Source organism: Hyla sarda, unplaced genomic scaffold (genome assembly GCF_029499605.1).
Source record: "Hyla sarda isolate aHylSar1 unplaced genomic scaffold, aHylSar1.hap1 scaffold_72, whole genome shotgun sequence".
In the NCBI taxonomy this organism is placed as follows: domain Eukaryota; kingdom Metazoa; phylum Chordata; class Amphibia; order Anura; family Hylidae; genus Hyla; species Hyla sarda.
Genome location: NW_026610740.1, coordinates 69,393 through 88,835, shown reverse-complemented (window position 1 = coordinate 88,835; position 19,443 = coordinate 69,393). Strand labels below are relative to the sequence as shown.

Here is a 19,443-nt window from a genome sequence, read left to right as displayed (position 1 = left end):
TTCTTCCCCCCATATAATTGTAGTAGTAGTAGCAGCAGCCCCCTTTTGGAAGTAGTATTAGCAGCTTCCCCACATATAGTAGTAGTAGCAGCAACCACGTTTTGGAAGTAGTATTAGCAGCATCCCCCCATATAATAGTAGTAGTATAGCAGCAGCCACCTTTTGGAAGTTGTATTAGCAGCTTCCCCCCATATAATAGTAGTAGTAGTAGCAGCAGCAGCCACCTTTTGGAAGTAGTGTTAGCAGCTTCCCCACATATAATAGTAGTAGCAGCAGCCCCCTTTTAGAAGTAGTATTAGCAGCTTCCCCCCATATAATAGTAGTAGTAGTAGTAGCAGCAGCAGCCACCTTTTGGAAGTAGTATTAGCAGCATCTCCCCTTATAATAGTAGTAGTAGTAGCAGCAGCAGCCCCCTTTTGGAAGTAGTATTAGCAGCATCTCCCCTTATAATAGTAGTAGTAGTAGCAGCAGCAGCCCCCTTTTGGAAGTAGTATTAGCAGCTTCCCCCCATATAATAGTAGTAGCAGCAGCCCCCTTTTGGAAGTAGTATTAGCAGCATCCCCACATAATAGTAATAGTAGCAGCAGCCCCCTTTTGGAAGTAGTATTAGCAGCATCCCCCCTTATAATAGTAGTAGTAGTAGCAGCAGCAGCCCCCTTTTGGAAGTAGTATTAGCAGCATCCCCCCATAGAATAGCAGTAGCCGCCTCTGTATAATCTGTTGCGCTGACATCTATAGGTCAGAGTGGATACTGCGATCTTTTACAGTAAGATTTACGTGGAGTTTTGATAAAGTAAAAAGATAAACACAATCGAGTATTTTTAGTCGTGTCTTTTATTGACTACAATGTTGCTTAGTAACTGTTCCGTGCGGGTTGACGTTGCAGACGTTGCGCTTTCTTTTCCATTCTTCTCTTTTGTGGATTTAGTATCGGGCTCCGGCCGGATCTCCTTCGTTGTTTTCCGTCACCGTCTCCTTTTAGCCGCACTTTTTTTTTTGTCATTAGAATCTTTGGCGCTCTGCAAAGTTTTGCACCGTTGGCCGTGAGAAGCTGCAATCTGGCTGCGTCCCCCCTGATCCTCCCTTGTCTGCGAGTGACAAATGTCAGTAAATTACAGCTGTCAGTGTCTTCGGGCAGCGCGCCGCTATCATATAACATCCTGTCCCCCCGCGCGCCGGGGACCATCACAGCCAATTCATTCTCATCTCTCCTAATGTCTCAGACGGCGGCGCGGCTCAAGGCGCCAATTACAGACCAGAATTAGCTCATTTTCCTTTCCTTACCGCGTGCGGCCCCCAATATGGCTGCAAGTCACCCCTCCCCACGTGTGGCTGGACAAAGCCCTGGACACGATCGTCCCTTATATCCCTCCTCCTGGCATCACACGTCCCAATGTATTCAACCTGTCAGGGACATCGCCTGTCGCCAGTCGTACGGGAGGACTAATGTGACACTGACGAGTAGCGTCCGTGAGAGATCCGGGGCCCGGCACCTGCCTGGGAGCGAAGGGTTAAGATTCAGAGAAACTCACAAATACTTCTCTTAAGACAGTGGTCTCAAACTGTGGCCCTCCTGATGTTTCAAAACTTAAATTCCCGGCAAGCCAAGACAGCCAAACACCTGTCTGCCTCCTCCAGAGGATCCACACTGATCATGAAAGGCAAATCAAGGCTTCCCTTTTGCAGCCGTTGGCTGTCCGGGCATGCTAGGAGTTGATGTTTTGCAACATCTGAAGGGCCGCTGTTTGAGACCACTGTCTTAAGACGATAATGTAGGAGTGAGAACAAGATTAACCGCTTAACTACTGGGGCATTGGGAAACTGTGCTCTTCGTGTAGTCGGGGGCAACATCCTGACCCATTATGAACCCACAATGTCCTGTTCCCTATTCTATCCTGGCAGCGAGACTTGGCCCCAGGCAGATCGTCTTAGATGTCGCTTGTAGATGGGACTTGTGACCTGTTAGTTGGAGATTTGACTGATTGACCCCATTATTATTCTTATACCCGACCCCGTTATTATTCCTATACCTGACCCCGTTATTATTCTTATACCTGACCCCGTTATTATTCTTATACCTGACCCCGTTATTATTCTTATACCTGACCCCGTTATTATTCTTATACCGGACCCCGTTATTATTCTTATACCTGACCCCGTTATTATTCTTATACCTGACCCCGTTATTATTCTTATACCGGACCCCGTTATTATTCTTATACCGGACCCCGTTATTATTCTTATACCGGACCCCGTTATTATTCTTATACCTGACCCCGTTATTATTCTTATACCTGACCCCGTTATTATTCTTATACCGGACCCCGTTATTATTCTTATACCCGACCCCGTTATTATTCTTATACCCGACCCCGTTATTATTCTTATACCCGACCCCGTTATTATTCTTCTACCCGACCCCGTTATTATTCTTCTACCTGACCCCGTTATTATTCTTATACCTGACCCCGTTATTATTCTTATACCTGACCCCGTTATTATTCTTCTACCTGACCCCGTTATTATTCTTATACCTGACCCCGTTATTATTCTTATACCTGACCCCGTTATTATTCTTATACCTGACCCCGTTATTATTCTTATACCTGACCCCGTTATTATTCTTATACCCGACCCCGTTATTATTCTTATACCCGACCCCGTTATTATTCTTATACCGGACCCCGTTATTATTCTTATACCTGACCCCGTTATTATTCTTATACCCGACCCCGTTATTATTCTTATACCTGACCCCGTTATTATTCTTATACCTGACCCCGTTATTATTCTTATACCTGACCCCGTTATTATTCTTATACCTGACCCCGTTATTATTCTTATACCCGACCCCATTATTATTCTTCTACCTGACCCCATTATTATTCTTATACCTGACCCCATTATTATTCTTATACCGGACCCCGTTATTATTCTTATACCTGACCCCGTTATTATTCTTATACCTGACCCCGTTATTATTCTTATACCTGACCCCATTATTATTCTTATACCTGACCCCATTATTATTCTTATACCCGACCCCATTATTATTCTTATACCTGACTCCGTTATTATTCTTATACCGGACCCCGTTATTATTCTTATACCTGACCCCGTTATTATTCTTATACCTGACCCCATTATTATTCTTATACCGGACCCCGTTATTATTCTTATACCGGACCCCGTTATTATTCTTATACCGGACCCCGTTATTATTCTTATACCTGACCCCGTTATTATTCTTATACCTGACCCCATTATTATTCTTCTACCTGACCCCGTTATTATTCTTATACCTGACCCCGTTATTATTCTTATACCTTACCCCGTTATTATTCTTATACCCGACCCCATTATTATTCTTCTACCTGACCCCATTATTATTCTTATACCTGACCCCATTATTATTCTTATACCTGACCCCGTTATTATTCTTATACCTGACCCCGTTATTATTCTTATACCGGACCCGGTTATTATTCTTATACCTGACCCCGTTATTATTCTTATACCCGACCCCGTTATTATTCTTATACCGGACCCGGTTATTATTCTTATACCTGACCCCGTTATTATTCTTATACCCGACCCCGTTATTATTCTTATACCCGACCCCATTATTATTCTTCTACCTGACCCCATTATTATTCTTATACCCGACCCCCATTATTATTCTTATACCCGACCCCATTATTATTCTTATACCCGACCCCGTTATTATTCTTATACCGGACCCCGTTATTATTCTTATACCCGACCCCATTATTATTCTTATACCCGACCCCATTATTATTCTTATACCCGACCCCGTTATTATTCTTATACCTGACCCTATTATTCTTATGCCTGACCCCGTTATTATTCATATACCTGACCCCGTTATTATTCTTATACCTGACCCCATTATTATTCTTATACCTGACCCCATTATTATTCTTATACCTGACCCCGTTATTATTCTTATACCGGACCCGGTTATTATTCTTATACCTGACCCCGTTATTATTCTTATACCCGACCCCGTTATTATTCTTATACCGGACCCGGTTATTATTCTTATACCTGACCCCGTTATTATTCTTATACCGGACCCGGTTATTATTCTTATACCTGACCCCGTTATTATTCTTATACCCGACCCCATTATTATTCTTATACCCGACCCCATTATTATTCTTCTACCTGACCCCATTATTATTCTTATACCCGACCCCATTATTATTCTTATACCCGACCCCATTATTATTCTTATACCCGACCCCGTTATTATTCTTATACCGGACCCCGTTATTATTCTTATACCCGACCCCATTATTATTCTTATACCCGACCCCATTATTATTCTTATACCTGACCCCGTTATTATTCTTATACCTGACCCTATTATTCTTATACCTGACCCCGTTATTATTCATATACCTGACCCCGTTATTATTCTTATACCTGACCCCATTATTATTCTTATACCTGACCCCGTTATTATTCTTATACCTGACCCCGTTATTATTCTTATACCTGACCCCGTTATTATTCTTATACCTGACCCCGTTATTATTCTTATACCGGACCCCGTTATTATTCTTATACCTGACCCCGTTATTATTCTTATACCTGACCCCATTATTATTCTTATACCTGACCCCGTTATTATTCTTATACCTGACCCCGTTATTATTCTTATACCTGACCCAGTTATTATTCTTATACCTGACCCCGTTATTATTCTTATACGTGACCCCGTTATTATTCTTATACCTGACCCCATTATTATTCTTATACCTGACCCCATTATTATTCTTATACCTGACCCCGTTATTATTCTTATACCTGACCACGTTTTTATTCTTCTACCTGACCCCGTTATTATTCTTATACCTGACCCCATTATTATTCTTATACCTGACCCCATTATTATTCTTATACCCGACCCCGTTATTATTCTTATACCTGACCCTATTATTCTTATACCTGACCCCGTTATTATTCTTATACCTGACCCCGTTATTATTCTTATACCTGACCCCATTATTATTCTTATACCTGACCCCATTATTATTCTTATACCCGACCCCGTTATTATTCTTATACCTGACCCCGTTATTATTCTTATACCTGACCCCATTATTATTATTATACCTGACCCCATTATTATTCTTATACCTGACCCCATTATTATTCTTATACCTGACCCCGTTATTATTCTTATATCCGACCCCATTATTATTCTTATACCTGACCCCGTTATTATTCTTAAACCTGACCCCGTTATTATTCTTATACCTGACCCCGTTATTATTCTTATACCTGACCCCATTATTATTCATATACCTGACCCCATTATTATTCTTATACCTGACCCCGTTATTATTCTTATACCTGACCCCATTATTATTCTTATACCTGACCCCATTATTATTCTTATACCTGACCCCGTTATTATTCTTATACCTGACCCTGTTATTATTCTTATACCTGACCCTGTTATTATTCTTATACCTGACCCTGTTATTATTCTTATACCTGACCCCATTATTATTCTTATACCCGACCCCATTATTATTCTTATACCCGACCCCATTATTATTCCTATACCTGACCCCGTTATTATTCTTATACCTGACCCCGTTATTATTCTTATACCTGACCCCGTTATTATTCTTATACCGGACCCCGTTATTATTCTTATACCTGACCCCGTTATTATTCTTATACCTGACCCCGTTATTATTCTTATACCTGATCCCGTTATTATTCATATACCGGACCCCGTTATTATTCCCATACCGGACCCCGTTATTATTCTTATACCTGACCCCGTTATTATTCATATACCTGACCCCATTATTATTCTTATACCTGATCCCGTTATTATTCATATACCTGACCCCATTATTATTCATATACCTGACCCCGTTATTATTCTTATACCTGACCCCGTTATTATTCTTATTCCTGACCCCGTTATTATTCTTATACCTGACCCCGTTATTATTTTTATACCTGACCCCGTTATTATTCTGCCCCCCCTCACCACCACCTCCAACCCCTCACCTTCTCCTGCCCCCCTCACCTCCACTTGCCCCCTCACCTCCCCCTGCCCCCCTCTCACCTTCACCTGCCCCCCCTCACCTCCTCCTGCCCCCCTCTCACCTACACCTCCCCCCTCACCTCCACCTGCCCCCCTCACCTCCCCCTGCCCCCTCTCACCCTCACCTGCCCCCTCTCACCCTCACCTGCCCCCCCTCACCTCCTCCTGCCCCCTCTCACCTACACCTCCCCTCTCACCTCCACCTGCCCCTTCTCACCTCCACATGCCCCCCTCTCACCTACACCTCCCCCCTCACCTCCACCTGCCCCCCCTCACCTCCACATGCCCCCCCTCACCTACACTGCCCCCCTCTCACCTACACCTCCCCCCTCACCTCCACATGCCCCCCCTCACCTCCACCTGCCTCCTCTAACCTCCACCTGCCCCCCTCAACTACACCGCCCCCCTCTCACCTACACCTCCCCCCTCATCTCCTCCTCCCCCCCTCATCTCCTCCTGCCCCCCTCACCTCCACCTGCCCCCCTCGCCTCCACCTGCCCTCCTCTCACCTACACCTCCCCCCTAACCTCCACCTGCCCCCCTCTCACCTCCACCTGCCCCCTCTCACTTACACCTCCCCCCTCATCTCCACCTCCCCCCCTCATCTCCACCTCCCCCCTCACCTCCACCTCCCCCCTCACCTCCACCTCCCCCCCCTCACCTCCACCTCCCCCCTCTCACCTACACCTCCCCCCATCATCTCCACCTCCCCCCCTCACCTCCACCCTCTCACCTCCACCTGCCTCCTCTTACCTTCACCTGGCTCTCTCGAACCTCCACCTGCCCCTGTCACTTCCACTTGCCCCCCATCTAACCTCCACCCAACCCTCTCACCTCTACCTGCTCCGTCACCTCCACCTGCCTTCTCAAACTTCCACCTGCCCCCTTCTAACCTCAACATGCCCCCCCTCTTGCCTCCACCTGCCCATCCCTCACTCTTCGACCTGCCCACCACCTCCATATCCCCCTCTCACCTCCATATCCCCCTTCTCTCTACCTCCCCTCCCCTCTTGTCTCCACAGCCGCCCAATCTTTACCTGCCCCCCCCTCCCCTCCACCGCTTTTGTTCTTCAGTCCTCATTACTTGGACAGATTTTCCAGCACGGAAATCGTCTTTTTTTTCCCTGAGAAACAAAAGGAACAACATCAAACTGGCTGCGAATCCAAAGGACGCGGCGGCGGCGGCCTGCGCTAAGTAATGTGACTGCGGGAGGAGTGAAGGAGCGGGTCAGCGCCGCCATTCATCTTTATTAGCGATGCCACCTAATTACTTCAGGAGGAAACAGTCATTAGACGAATCGCAACTCATTAATCTGCGCCGGCGCTAAGCGCAAATTATATCCGATAAAAGGGAAGAGAACAGTGGAGATGGGAGTGTGAGGGGAGTGAAGTGCGAGAACGAGCGCGGTCACCACGATATAGAGAGGTAACGAGAGAGAACTGCTACTGTACCAAACCCGCATCCGTGTAAAGACAAAACCTCAAAACCAACAAATCATCCAGGACACGAACTCCATTATCCCCAAAACTGGATCTACACCCGAACCTCACCCTGTAACCCCCGACATCACCCTGTAACCCGAACCTCACCCTGTAACCCCGACATCACCCTGTAACCCGAACCTCACCCTGTAACCCCGACATCACCCTGTAACCCGAACCTAACCCTATAACCCGAACCTCACCCTGTAACCCCGACATCACCCTGTAACCCGAACCTCACCCTGTAACCCCGACATCACCCTGTAACCCGAACCTCACCCTATAACCCTAACCTCACCCTGTAACCCCGACATCACCCTGTAACCCGAACCTAACCCTATAACCCGAACCTCACCCTGTAACCCCGACATCACCCTGTAACCCGGACATCACCCGGTAACCCGGACATCACCCTATAACCCGAACCTCACCCTATAACCCGAACCTCACCCTGTAACCCGAACCTCACCCTGTAACCCCGACATCACCCTATAACCCGAACCTCACCCTGTAACCCGGACATCACCCTGTAACCCGGACATCACCCTGTAACCCGGACATCACCGTGTAACCCGGACATCACCCTGTAACCCGAACCTCACCCTGTAACCCCAACATCACCCTGTAACCCGAACCTCATCCTATAACCCGAACCTCACCCTGTAACCCGGACATCACCCTGTAACCCGGACATCACCGTGTAACCCGGACATCACCCTATAACCCGAACCTCACCCTATAACCCGAACCTCACCCTGTAACCCGAACCTCACCCTGTAACCCCGACATCACCCTGTAACCCGAACCTCACCCTATAACCTGAACCTCACCTTATAACCCGAACCTCACCCTATAACCCGAACCTCACCCTATAACCCGAACCTCACCCTGTAACCCGGACATCACCCTGTAACCCGGACATCACCCTATAACCCGAACCTCACCCTATAACCCGAACCTCACCCTATAACCCGAACCTCACCCTATAACCCGAACCTCAACCTATAACCTGAACCTCACCCTATAACCCGGACCTCACCCTATAACCCGACCTCACCCTATAACCCGACCTCACCCTATAACCCGACCTCACCCTATAACCCGACCTCACCCTATAACCCGAACCTCACCCTATAACCCGAACCTCACCCTGTAACCCGGACATCACCCTGTAACCCGGACATCACCGTGTAACCCGGACATCACCCTATAACCCGAACCTCACCCTATAACCCGAACCTCACCCTATAACCCGAACCTCACCCTATAACCCGAACCTCACCCTGTAACCCGGACATCACCCTGTAACCCGGACATCACCCTGTAACCCGGACATCACCCTGTAACCCGAACCTCACCCTATAACCCGAACCTCACCCTATAACCCGAACCTCACCCTATAACCCGAACCTCACCCTATAACCCGGACCTCACCCTATAACCCGAACCTCACCCTATAACCCGACCTCACCCTCTAACCCGACCTCACCCTATAACCCCGACCACACCCTATAACCCTGACCTCACCCTATAACCCCGACCACACCCTATAACCCCGACCACATCCTATAACCCCGACCTCATCCTATAACCCCGACCTCATCCTATAACCCCGACCTCATCCTATATCCCCGACCTCACCCTATATCCCCGACCTCACCCTATATCCCCGACCTCACCCTATAAACCCGACCTCACCCTATAACCCGACCTCACCCTATAACCCGACCTCACCCTATAACCCCGACCTCACCCTATAACCCGACCTCACCCTATAACACGATTACATCTACACCTGACCTCATCCTATAACCACAACCTCACCCTATAACCCAGACCTTATCCTATAACCCGGACCACATCCTATAACCCTGACCACATCTACCCCGGACCTCACCCTATAACCCTGACCTCATCCTATAACTCCAACCTCATTCTATAACCCCAACCTCACCCTATAACCCCAACCTCATCCTATAACCCCGATCACATCCTATAACCCCGACCTCACCCTATAACCCCGACCTCACCCTATAACCCCGACCTGATCCTATAACCCCAACCTCACCCTATAACCCCGACCTCACCCTATAACCCGACCAGATCCTATAACCCGACCTGATCCTACAACCCGAACCTCACCCTATAACCCCGACCTCTCCCTATAACCCGACCTCATCCTATAAACCGACCTCACCCTATAACCCCGACCTCACCCTATAACCCTACCTCACCCTATAAACCGACCTCACCCTATAACCCCGACCTCTCCCTACAACCCGACCTCATCCTATAAACCGACCTCACCCTATAACCCCGACCTCACACTATAACCCTACCTCACCCTATAACCCGACCTCACCCTATAACCCGACCTCACCCTATAACCCGACCTCACCCTATAACCCAACCTCACCCTATAACCCAACCTCACCCTATAACCCGAACCGAACCCTATAACCCGAACCGAACCCTATAATCCCAACCTCACCCTATAACCCGAACCTCATCCTATAACCCCAACCTCACCCTATAACCCCGACCTCACCCTATAACCCCGACCTCACCCTATAACCCTGACCTCACCCTATAACCCTGACCTCACCCTATAACTCGACTTCACCCTATAACCCAATCTCAGCCTATAACCCCGACCTGATCCTATAACCCGAACCTCACCCTATAACTCCGACCTCACCCTATAACCCGACCTCACCCTATAACCCGACCTGATCCTACAACCCGAACCTCACCCTATAACCTGACCTGATCCTACAACCAAAACCTCACCCTATAACCTGACCTGATCCTATAACCCGACCTCACCTTATAACCCTGACCTCTCCCTATAACCCGACCTCATCCTATAAATTGACCTCACCCTAACCCGACCTCAACCTATAATTCGACCTCACCCTATATCCCCGACCTCACCCTATAACCCCGACCTCACCCTATAACCCCGACCTCACCCTATAACCCGACCTCATCCTATAACCCGACCTCACCCTATATCCCAGACCTCATCCTATATCCCAGACCTCATCCTATATCCCAGACCTCATCCTATAACCCCGACCTCACCCTATAACCCCGACCTCACCCTATAACCCTGACCTCACCCTACAACCCCGACCACATCCTATAACCCTAACCTCACCCTATAACCCTGACCACATCCTATAACCCCGACCTCACCCTATAACCCCGACCTCACCCTATAACCCCGACCTCACCCTATAACCCCGACCACATCCTATAACCCCGACCTCACCCTATAACCCCGACCACATCCTATAACCCCGACCACATCCTATAACCCCGACCTCACCCTATAACCCCAACCTCACCCTATAACCCGAACCTCACCCTATAACCCCGACCTCACCCTATAACCCCGACCTCATCCTATAACCCCGACCTCATCCTATAACCCCGACCTCACCCTATAACCCGACCTCACCCTATAACCCGACCTCACCCTATAACCCGACCTCACCCTATAACCCGACCTCACCCTATAAACCCGACCTCACCCTATAACCTGACCTCACCCTATAACCCGACCTCACCCTATAACCCGACCTCACCCTATAAACCCGACCTCACCCTATAACGCCGACCTCACCCTATAACCCCGACCTCACCCTATAACCCCGACCTCACCCTATAACCCCGACCTCACCCTACAACCCCGACCACATCCTATAACCCCGACCTCATCCTATAACCCCGACCACATCCTATAACCCCGACCTCACCCTATAACCCCGACCTCACCCGATAACCCCGACCTCATCCTATAACCCCGACCTCATCCTATAACCCCGACCTCATCCTATAACCCGACCTCACCCTATAACCCGACCTCACCCTATAACCCGACCTCACCCTATAACCCGACCTCACCCTATAACCCGACCTCACCCTATAAACCCGACCTCACCCTATAACCCCGACCTCACCCTAAAACCCCGACCTCACCCTATAACCCCGACCTCACCCTATAACCCTGACCTCACCCTACAACCCCGACCACATCCTATAACCCCGACCTCACCCTATAACCCCGACCACATCCTATAACCCCGACCTCACCCTATAACCTCGACCACATCCTATAACCCCGACCACACCCTATAACCCGACCACATCCTATAACCCCGACCACATCCTATAACCCCGACCTCACCCTATAACCCCGACCTCACCCTATAACCCCGACCTCATCCTATAACCCCGACCTCATCCTATAACCCCGACCTCACCCTTTAACCCCGACCTCACCCTATAACTCCGATCACATCCTCTAACCCCGACCTCACCCTATAACCCCAACCTCATCCTATAACCCCGACTTCACCCTATAACCCCAACCTCACCCTATAACCCCGACCTCACCCTATAACCCCAACCTCACCCTATAACCCCGACCTCACCCTAAAACCCGACCAGATCCTATAACCCGAACCTGATCCTACAACCCGAACCTCACCCTATAACCCCGACCTCTCCCTATAACTCGACCTCATCCTATAAACCGACCTCACCCTGTAACCCCTACCTCACCCTATAACCCCGACCTCACCCTATAACCCCGACCTCACCCTATAACCCCGACCTCACCCTATAACCCGACCTCACCCTATATTCCCGACCTCACCCTATATTCCCGACCTCACCCTATAACCCGACCTCATCCTATAACCCGACCTCATCCTATAACCCCGACCTCAACTTATAACCCGACCTCACCCTATAACCCGAACCTCACCCTATAACCCTGACCTCACCCTATAACCCTGACCTCATCCTATAATCCCAATCTCACCCTATAATCCCGACCTCACCCTATAACCCGAACCTCACCCTATTACCCCAACCTCACCCTATAACCCCGACCTCACCCTTTAACCCGAACCTCACCCTTTAACCCCGACCTCTCCCTATAACCCGACCTCATCCTATAAATTGACCTCACCCTAACCCGACCTCATCCTACAACTCGACCTCACCCTATATCCCCGACCTCATCCTAAAACCCGACCTCACCCTATAACCCCGACCTCATCCTATAACCCCGACCTCACCCTATAACCCCGACCTCACCCTATAACCCGACCTCACCCTATATACCCGACCTCACCCTATATTCCCGACCTCACCCTATAACCCGACCTCATCCTATAACCCGACCTCACCCTATAACCCCGACCTCAACTTATAACCCGACCTCACCCTATAACCCGAACCTCACCCTATAACCCTGACCTCACCCTATAACCCTGACCTCATCCTATAATCCCAATCTCACCCTATAATCCCGACCTCACCCTATAACCCCAACCTCACCCTATAACCCCGACCTCACCCTAAAACCCGACCAGATCCTATAACCCGAACCTGATCCTACAACCCGAACCTCACCCTATAACCCCGACCTCTCCCTATAACTCGACCTCATCCTATAAACCGACCTCACCCTGTAACCCCTACCTCACCCTATAACCCCGACCTCACCCTATAACCCCGACCTCACCCTATAACCCCGACCTCACCCTATAACCCGACCTCACCCTATATTCCCGACCTCACCCTATATTCCCGACCTCACCCTATAACCCGACCTCATCCTATAACCCGACCTCATCCTATAACCCCGACCTCAACTTATAACCCGACCTCACCCTATAACCCGAACCTCACCCTATAACCCTGACCTCACCCTATAACCCTGACCTCATCCTATAATCCCAATCTCACCCTATAATCCCGACCTCACCCTATAACCCGAACCTCACCCTATTACCCCAACCTCACCCTATAACCCCGACCTCACCCTTTAACCCGAACCTCACCCTTTAACCCCGACCTCTCCCTATAACCCGACCTCATCCTATAAATTGACCTCACCCTAACCCGACCTCATCCTACAACTCGACCTCACCCTATATCCCCGACCTCATCCTAAAACCCGACCTCACCCTATAACCCCGACCTCATCCTATAACCCCGACCTCACCCTATAACCCCGACCTCACCCTATAACCCGACCTCACCCTATATACCCGACCTCACCCTATATTCCCGACCTCACCCTATAACCCGACCTCATCCTATAACCCGACCTCACCCTATAACCCCGACCTCAACTTATAACCCGACCTCACCCTATAACCCGAACCTCACCCTATAACCCTGACCTCACCCTATAACCCTGACCTCATCCTATAATCCCAATCTCACCCTATAATCCCGACCTCACCCTATAACCCGAACCTCACCCTATAACCCCAACCTCACCCTATAACCTCGACCTCACCCTATAACCCGAACCTCACCCTTTAACCCCGACCTCTCCCTATAACCCGACCTCATCCTATAAATTGACCTCACCCTAACCCGACCTCATCCTACAACTCGACCTCACCCTATATTCCCGACCTCATCCTAAAACCCGACCTCACCCTATAACCCCGACCTCATCCTATAACCCGACCTCGCCCTATATCCCAGACCTCATCCTATACCCCGACCTCACCTATACCCCGACCTCACCTATACCCCGACCTCACCTATAACCCGACCTCACCCTCTAACCCGACCACACCCTATAACCCCGACCACACCCTATAACCCCGACCTCACCCTATAACCCCGACCACACCCTATAACCCCGACCACATCCTATAACCCTGACCTCATCCTATAACCCCGACCTCATCCTATAACCCCGACCTCATCCTATATCCCCGACCTCACCCTATATCCCCGACCTCACCCTATATCCCCGACCTCACCCTATATCCCTGACCTCACCCTATAAACCCGACCTCACCCTATAACCCGACCTCATCCTATAACCCGATCTCACCCTATAACCCCCACCTCACCCTATAACCCGACCTCACCCTATAACACGATTACATCTACACCTGACCTCATCCTATAACCACAACCTCACCCTATAACCCAGACCTTATCCTATAACCCGGACCACATCCTATAACCCTGACCACATCTACCCCGGACCTCACCCTATAACCCTGACCTCATCCTATAACTCCAACCTCATTCTATAACCCCAACCTCACCCTATAACCCCAACCTCATCCTATAACCCCGATCACATCCTATAACCCCGACCTCACCCTATAACCCCGACCTCACCCTATAACCCCGACCTGATCCTATAACCCCAACCTCACCCTATAACCCCGACCTCACCCTATAACCCGACCAGATCCTATAACCCGACCTGATCCTACAACCCAAACCTCACCCTATAACCCCGACCTCTCCCTATAACCCGACCTCATCCTATAACCCGACCTCATCCTATAAACCGACCTCACCCTATAACCCCGACCTCACCCTATAACCCGACCTCACCCTATAACCCGACCTCACCCTATAACCCGACCTCACCCTATAACCTGACCTCACCCTCTATTCCCGACCTCACCCTATAACCCAACCTCACCCTATAACCCGAACCTCACCCTATAACCCGAACCGAACCCTATAATCCCAACCTCACCCTATAACCCGAACCTCATCCTATAACCCCAACCTCATCCTATAACCCCAACCTCACCCTATAACCCCGACCTCACCCTATAACCCCGACCTTACCCTATAACCCTGACCTCACCCTATAACCCTGACCTCACCCTATAACCCAATCTCAGCCTATAACCCCGACCTGATCCTATAACCCGAACCTCACCCTATAATCCCGACCTCACCCTATAACCCGACCTCACCCTATAACCCGACCTCACCCTATAACCCGACCTGATCCTACAACCCGAACCTCACCCTATAACCCGACCTGAACCTACAACCAAAACCTCACCCTATAACCTGACCTGATCCTATAACCCGACCTCACCTTATAACCCTGACCTCTCCCTATAACCCGACCTCATCCTATAAATTGACCTCACCCTAACCCGACCTCAACCTATAATTCGACCTCACCCTATATCCCCGACCTCACCCTATAACCCCGACCTCACCCTATAACCCCGACCTCACCCTCTAACCCGACCTCACCCTATAACCCGACCTCATCCTATAACCCGACCTCATCCTATAACCCAGACCTCATCCTATATCCCAGACCTCATCCTATAACCCCGACCTCATCCTATAACCCCGACCTCACCCTATAACCCCGACCTGACCCTATAACCCGACCTCATCCTATAACCCGACCTCACCCTATATCCCAGACCTCATCCTATATCCCAGACCTCCTCCTATAACCCCGACCTCACCCTATAACCCCGACCTCACCCTATAACCCCGACCTCACCCTACAACCCCGACCACATCCTATAACCCTGACCTCACCCTATAACCCCGACCACATCCTATAACCCCGACCTCACCCTATAACCCCGACCTCACCCTATAACCCCGACCTCACCCTATAACCCCGACCACATCCTATAACCCCGACCTCACCCTATAACCCCGACCACATCCTATAACCCCGACCACATCCTATAACCCCGACCTCACCCTATAACCCCGACCTCACCCTATAACCCCGACCTCATCCTATAACCCCGACCACATCCTATAACCCCGACCTCACCCTATAACCCCGACCTCACCCTATAACCCCGACCTCACCCTATAACCCCGACCTCATCCTATAACTACGACCTCACCCTTTAACCCCGACCTCACCCTATAACCCCGATCACATCCTATAACCCCGACCTCACCTTATAACCCCGACCTCATCCTATAACCCCGACCACATCCTATAACCCCGACCTCACCCTATAACCCCGACCTCACCCTATAACCCCGACCTCATCCTATAACCCCGACCTCACCCTTTAACCCCGACCTCACCCTATAACCCCGATCACATCCTCTAACCCCGACCTCACCCTATAAACCCGATCTCACCCTATAACCCCGACCTCATCCTATAACCCCGACCTCATCCTATAACCCTGATCACATCCTATAACCCCGACCTCACCCTATAATCCGACCTCACCCTATAATCCGACCTCATCTTATAACCCCTACCTCATCCTATAACCCCTACCTCATCCTATTGCCCCGACCTCATCCTATAACCCCGACCTCATCCTATAACCCGACCTCATCCTATAACCTGGACCTCACCCTATAACCTTGATCACATCCTATAACCCCGACCTCACACTATAACCCCAACCTCATCCTATAACCCCGATCACATCCTATAACCCCGACCTCATCCTATAACCCCCAACCACATCTACCCCCAACCTTACCCTATAGCTTTGACCTCACCCTATAACCCTGACCTCACCCTATAACCCCGACCTCACCCTATTACCCCGACCTCACCCTATAACCCTGACCTCACCCTATAACCCCAACTTCACCCAATAACCCCTACCACATCTACACCTGACCTCACCCTATGATACTGAACTCACCATACAACCTCGACCTCATCCTATAACCCCGACCTCATCCTATAACCCGACCTACCCCTATAACCCCGATCACATCCTATAACCCCGACCTCACCCTATAACCCCGACCTCACCCTATAACCCTGATCACATCCTATAACCCCGACCTCACCCTATAACCCCGATCACATCCTATAACCCCGACCTCACCCTATAACCCCGACCTCGCCCTATAACCCCGACCTCGCCCTATAACCCCAATCTCACCCTATTACCCCGATCACATCCTATAACCCAGACCTTACCCTATAACCCCAATCTCGCCCTATGACCCCAATCTCGCCCTATAACCCCGACCTCATCCTATAACCCCGACCTCATCCTATAATCCGACCTCATCCTATAATCCGACCTCATCCTATAACCCCGACCTCACCCTATAACCCCAACCTCATCCTATAACCCCGACCCCATCCTATAATCCGACCTCACCCTATAACCCCGACCTCACCCTATAACCCCGACCTCACCCTATAACCCCGACCTCATCCTATAACCCCGACCACATCCTATAACCCCGACCTCACCCTATAACCCCGACCTCACCCTATAACCCCGACCTCATCCTATAACCCCGACCACATCCTATAACCCCGACCTCACCCTATAACCCCGACCTCACCCTATAACCCCGACCTCACCCTATAACCCCGATCACATCCTATAACCCCGACCTCATCCTATAACCCCCAACCACATCTACCCCCAACCTTACCCTATAGCTTTGACCTCACCCTATAACCCTGACCTCACCCTATAACCCCGACCTCACCCTATTACCCCGACCTCACCCTATAACCCTGACCTCACCCTATAACCCCAACTTCACCCAATAACCCCGACCACATCTACACCTGACCTCACCCTATGATACTGAACTCACCATACAACCTCGACCTCATCCTATAACCCCGACCTCATCCTATAACCCGACCTACCCCTATAACCACGATCACATCCTATAACCCCGACCTCACCCTATAACCCCGACCTCACCCTATAACCCTGATCACATCGTATAACCCCGACCTCACCTTATAACCCCGATCACATCCTATAACCCCGACCTCACCCTATAACCCCGACCTCACCCTATAACCCCGACCTCATCCTATAACTACGACCTCACCCTTTAACCCCGACCTCACCCTATAACCCCGATCACATCCTATAACCCCGACCTCACCTTATAACCCCGACCTCACCCTATAACCACGACCTCACCCTATAACCCCAACCTCACCCTATAACCCCGACCTCATCCTATAACCCCGACCACATCCTATAACCCCGACCTCACCCTATAACCCCGACCTCACCCTATAACCCCGACCTCATCCTATAACCCCGACCTCACCCTTTAACCCCGACCTCACCCTATAACCCTGATCACATCCTATAACCCCGACCTCACCCTATAACCCCGATCACATCCTATAACCCCAACATCACCCTATAACCCCGACCTCGCCCTATAACCCCGACCTCGCCCTATAACCCCAATCTCACCCTATAACCCCGATCACATCCTATAACCCAGACCTTACCCTATAACCCCAATCTCGCCCTATAACCCCAATCTCGCCCTATAACCCCGACCTCATCCTATAACCCCGACCTCATCCTATAATCCGACCTCATCCTATAATCCGACCTCATCCTATAACCCCAACCTCATCCTATAACCCCGACCACATCCTATAATCCGACCTCATCCTATAATCCGACCTCACCCTATAACCCTTATCACATCTGCACCCAACCTCATCCTATAACCCTGATCAACCATCTTGCTCTTCCTCTCTTTCACCACTAGATGGCAGCATTAGACCCTTAAATCTCAGTTTTCCCGTTCACTGATGGAATGTTTTCTATCCTTTAGAAATTGGCCAAAATATCAATGATGCCATAAATATTCAGACCCCCGATGCCGTAAAAAGTAAAATCTGAGCGTAAAATTGTTCAGATCAATTCCAGTTGCGGTTTTATATTTCAGTAAATCAGCGGAGGAATTATGGCGGATGAGCGCAGATTACATTACGTTTGGCTCTTTGACATGAATGTGACTTACATTATGCGCTCAATAAAGCACCGAGCACACCGTGGTCAGACGGTCAAGAAATGCAGGGCCAGGGGTCACTACCACCGCGCTAAACCGCCGCCGCCGTCCTGTCATTTATTAAAGGTGAAACATATTATTTAAATTGTATCGTTCTGTGTGGACAAATCTGAGCGGAAAATTCCAGAAGAAAGATTAAGTTTGATGTAATAAAAAAAGTTTGGAAGGAAAATTTCTAGAGGATAAAATCTCATTGTCACCCGGCTCTCCAGGGATCCTGAAGGGGCCATATATCTGCACAGGCAGGATGGAGGTGA

At 49.7% G+C, this 19,443-nt stretch overlaps 1 protein-coding gene across 1 annotated transcript; it reads left to right on the top strand.

Moving 5' to 3' along the window:
* Positions 1 to 3,848: 3,848 nt before the first annotated feature.
* On the top strand, positions 3,849 to 18,979 carry LOC130344433 (calphotin-like). The gene is made up of 2 exons (XM_056554435.1): positions 3,849 to 5,990; positions 18,950 to 18,979. The coding sequence occupies exons 1-2, from the start codon at positions 3,849 to 3,851 to the stop codon at positions 18,977 to 18,979; spliced, it is 2,172 nt and encodes a 723-aa protein (XP_056410410.1).
* The last annotated feature ends 464 nt before the right edge of the window (positions 18,980 to 19,443 follow it).

Coding starts and splice junctions, on each gene's coding strand:
- LOC130344433 (XM_056554435.1), top strand. CDS start 3,849: ATGCCTGACCCCGTTATTATTCATATACCTGACCCCGTTATTATTCTT. Junction 5,991..18,949: donor TTATTCTTATACCTGACCCC/GTTATTATTTTT, acceptor TCTATCCTTTAG/AAATTGGCCAAAATATCAAT.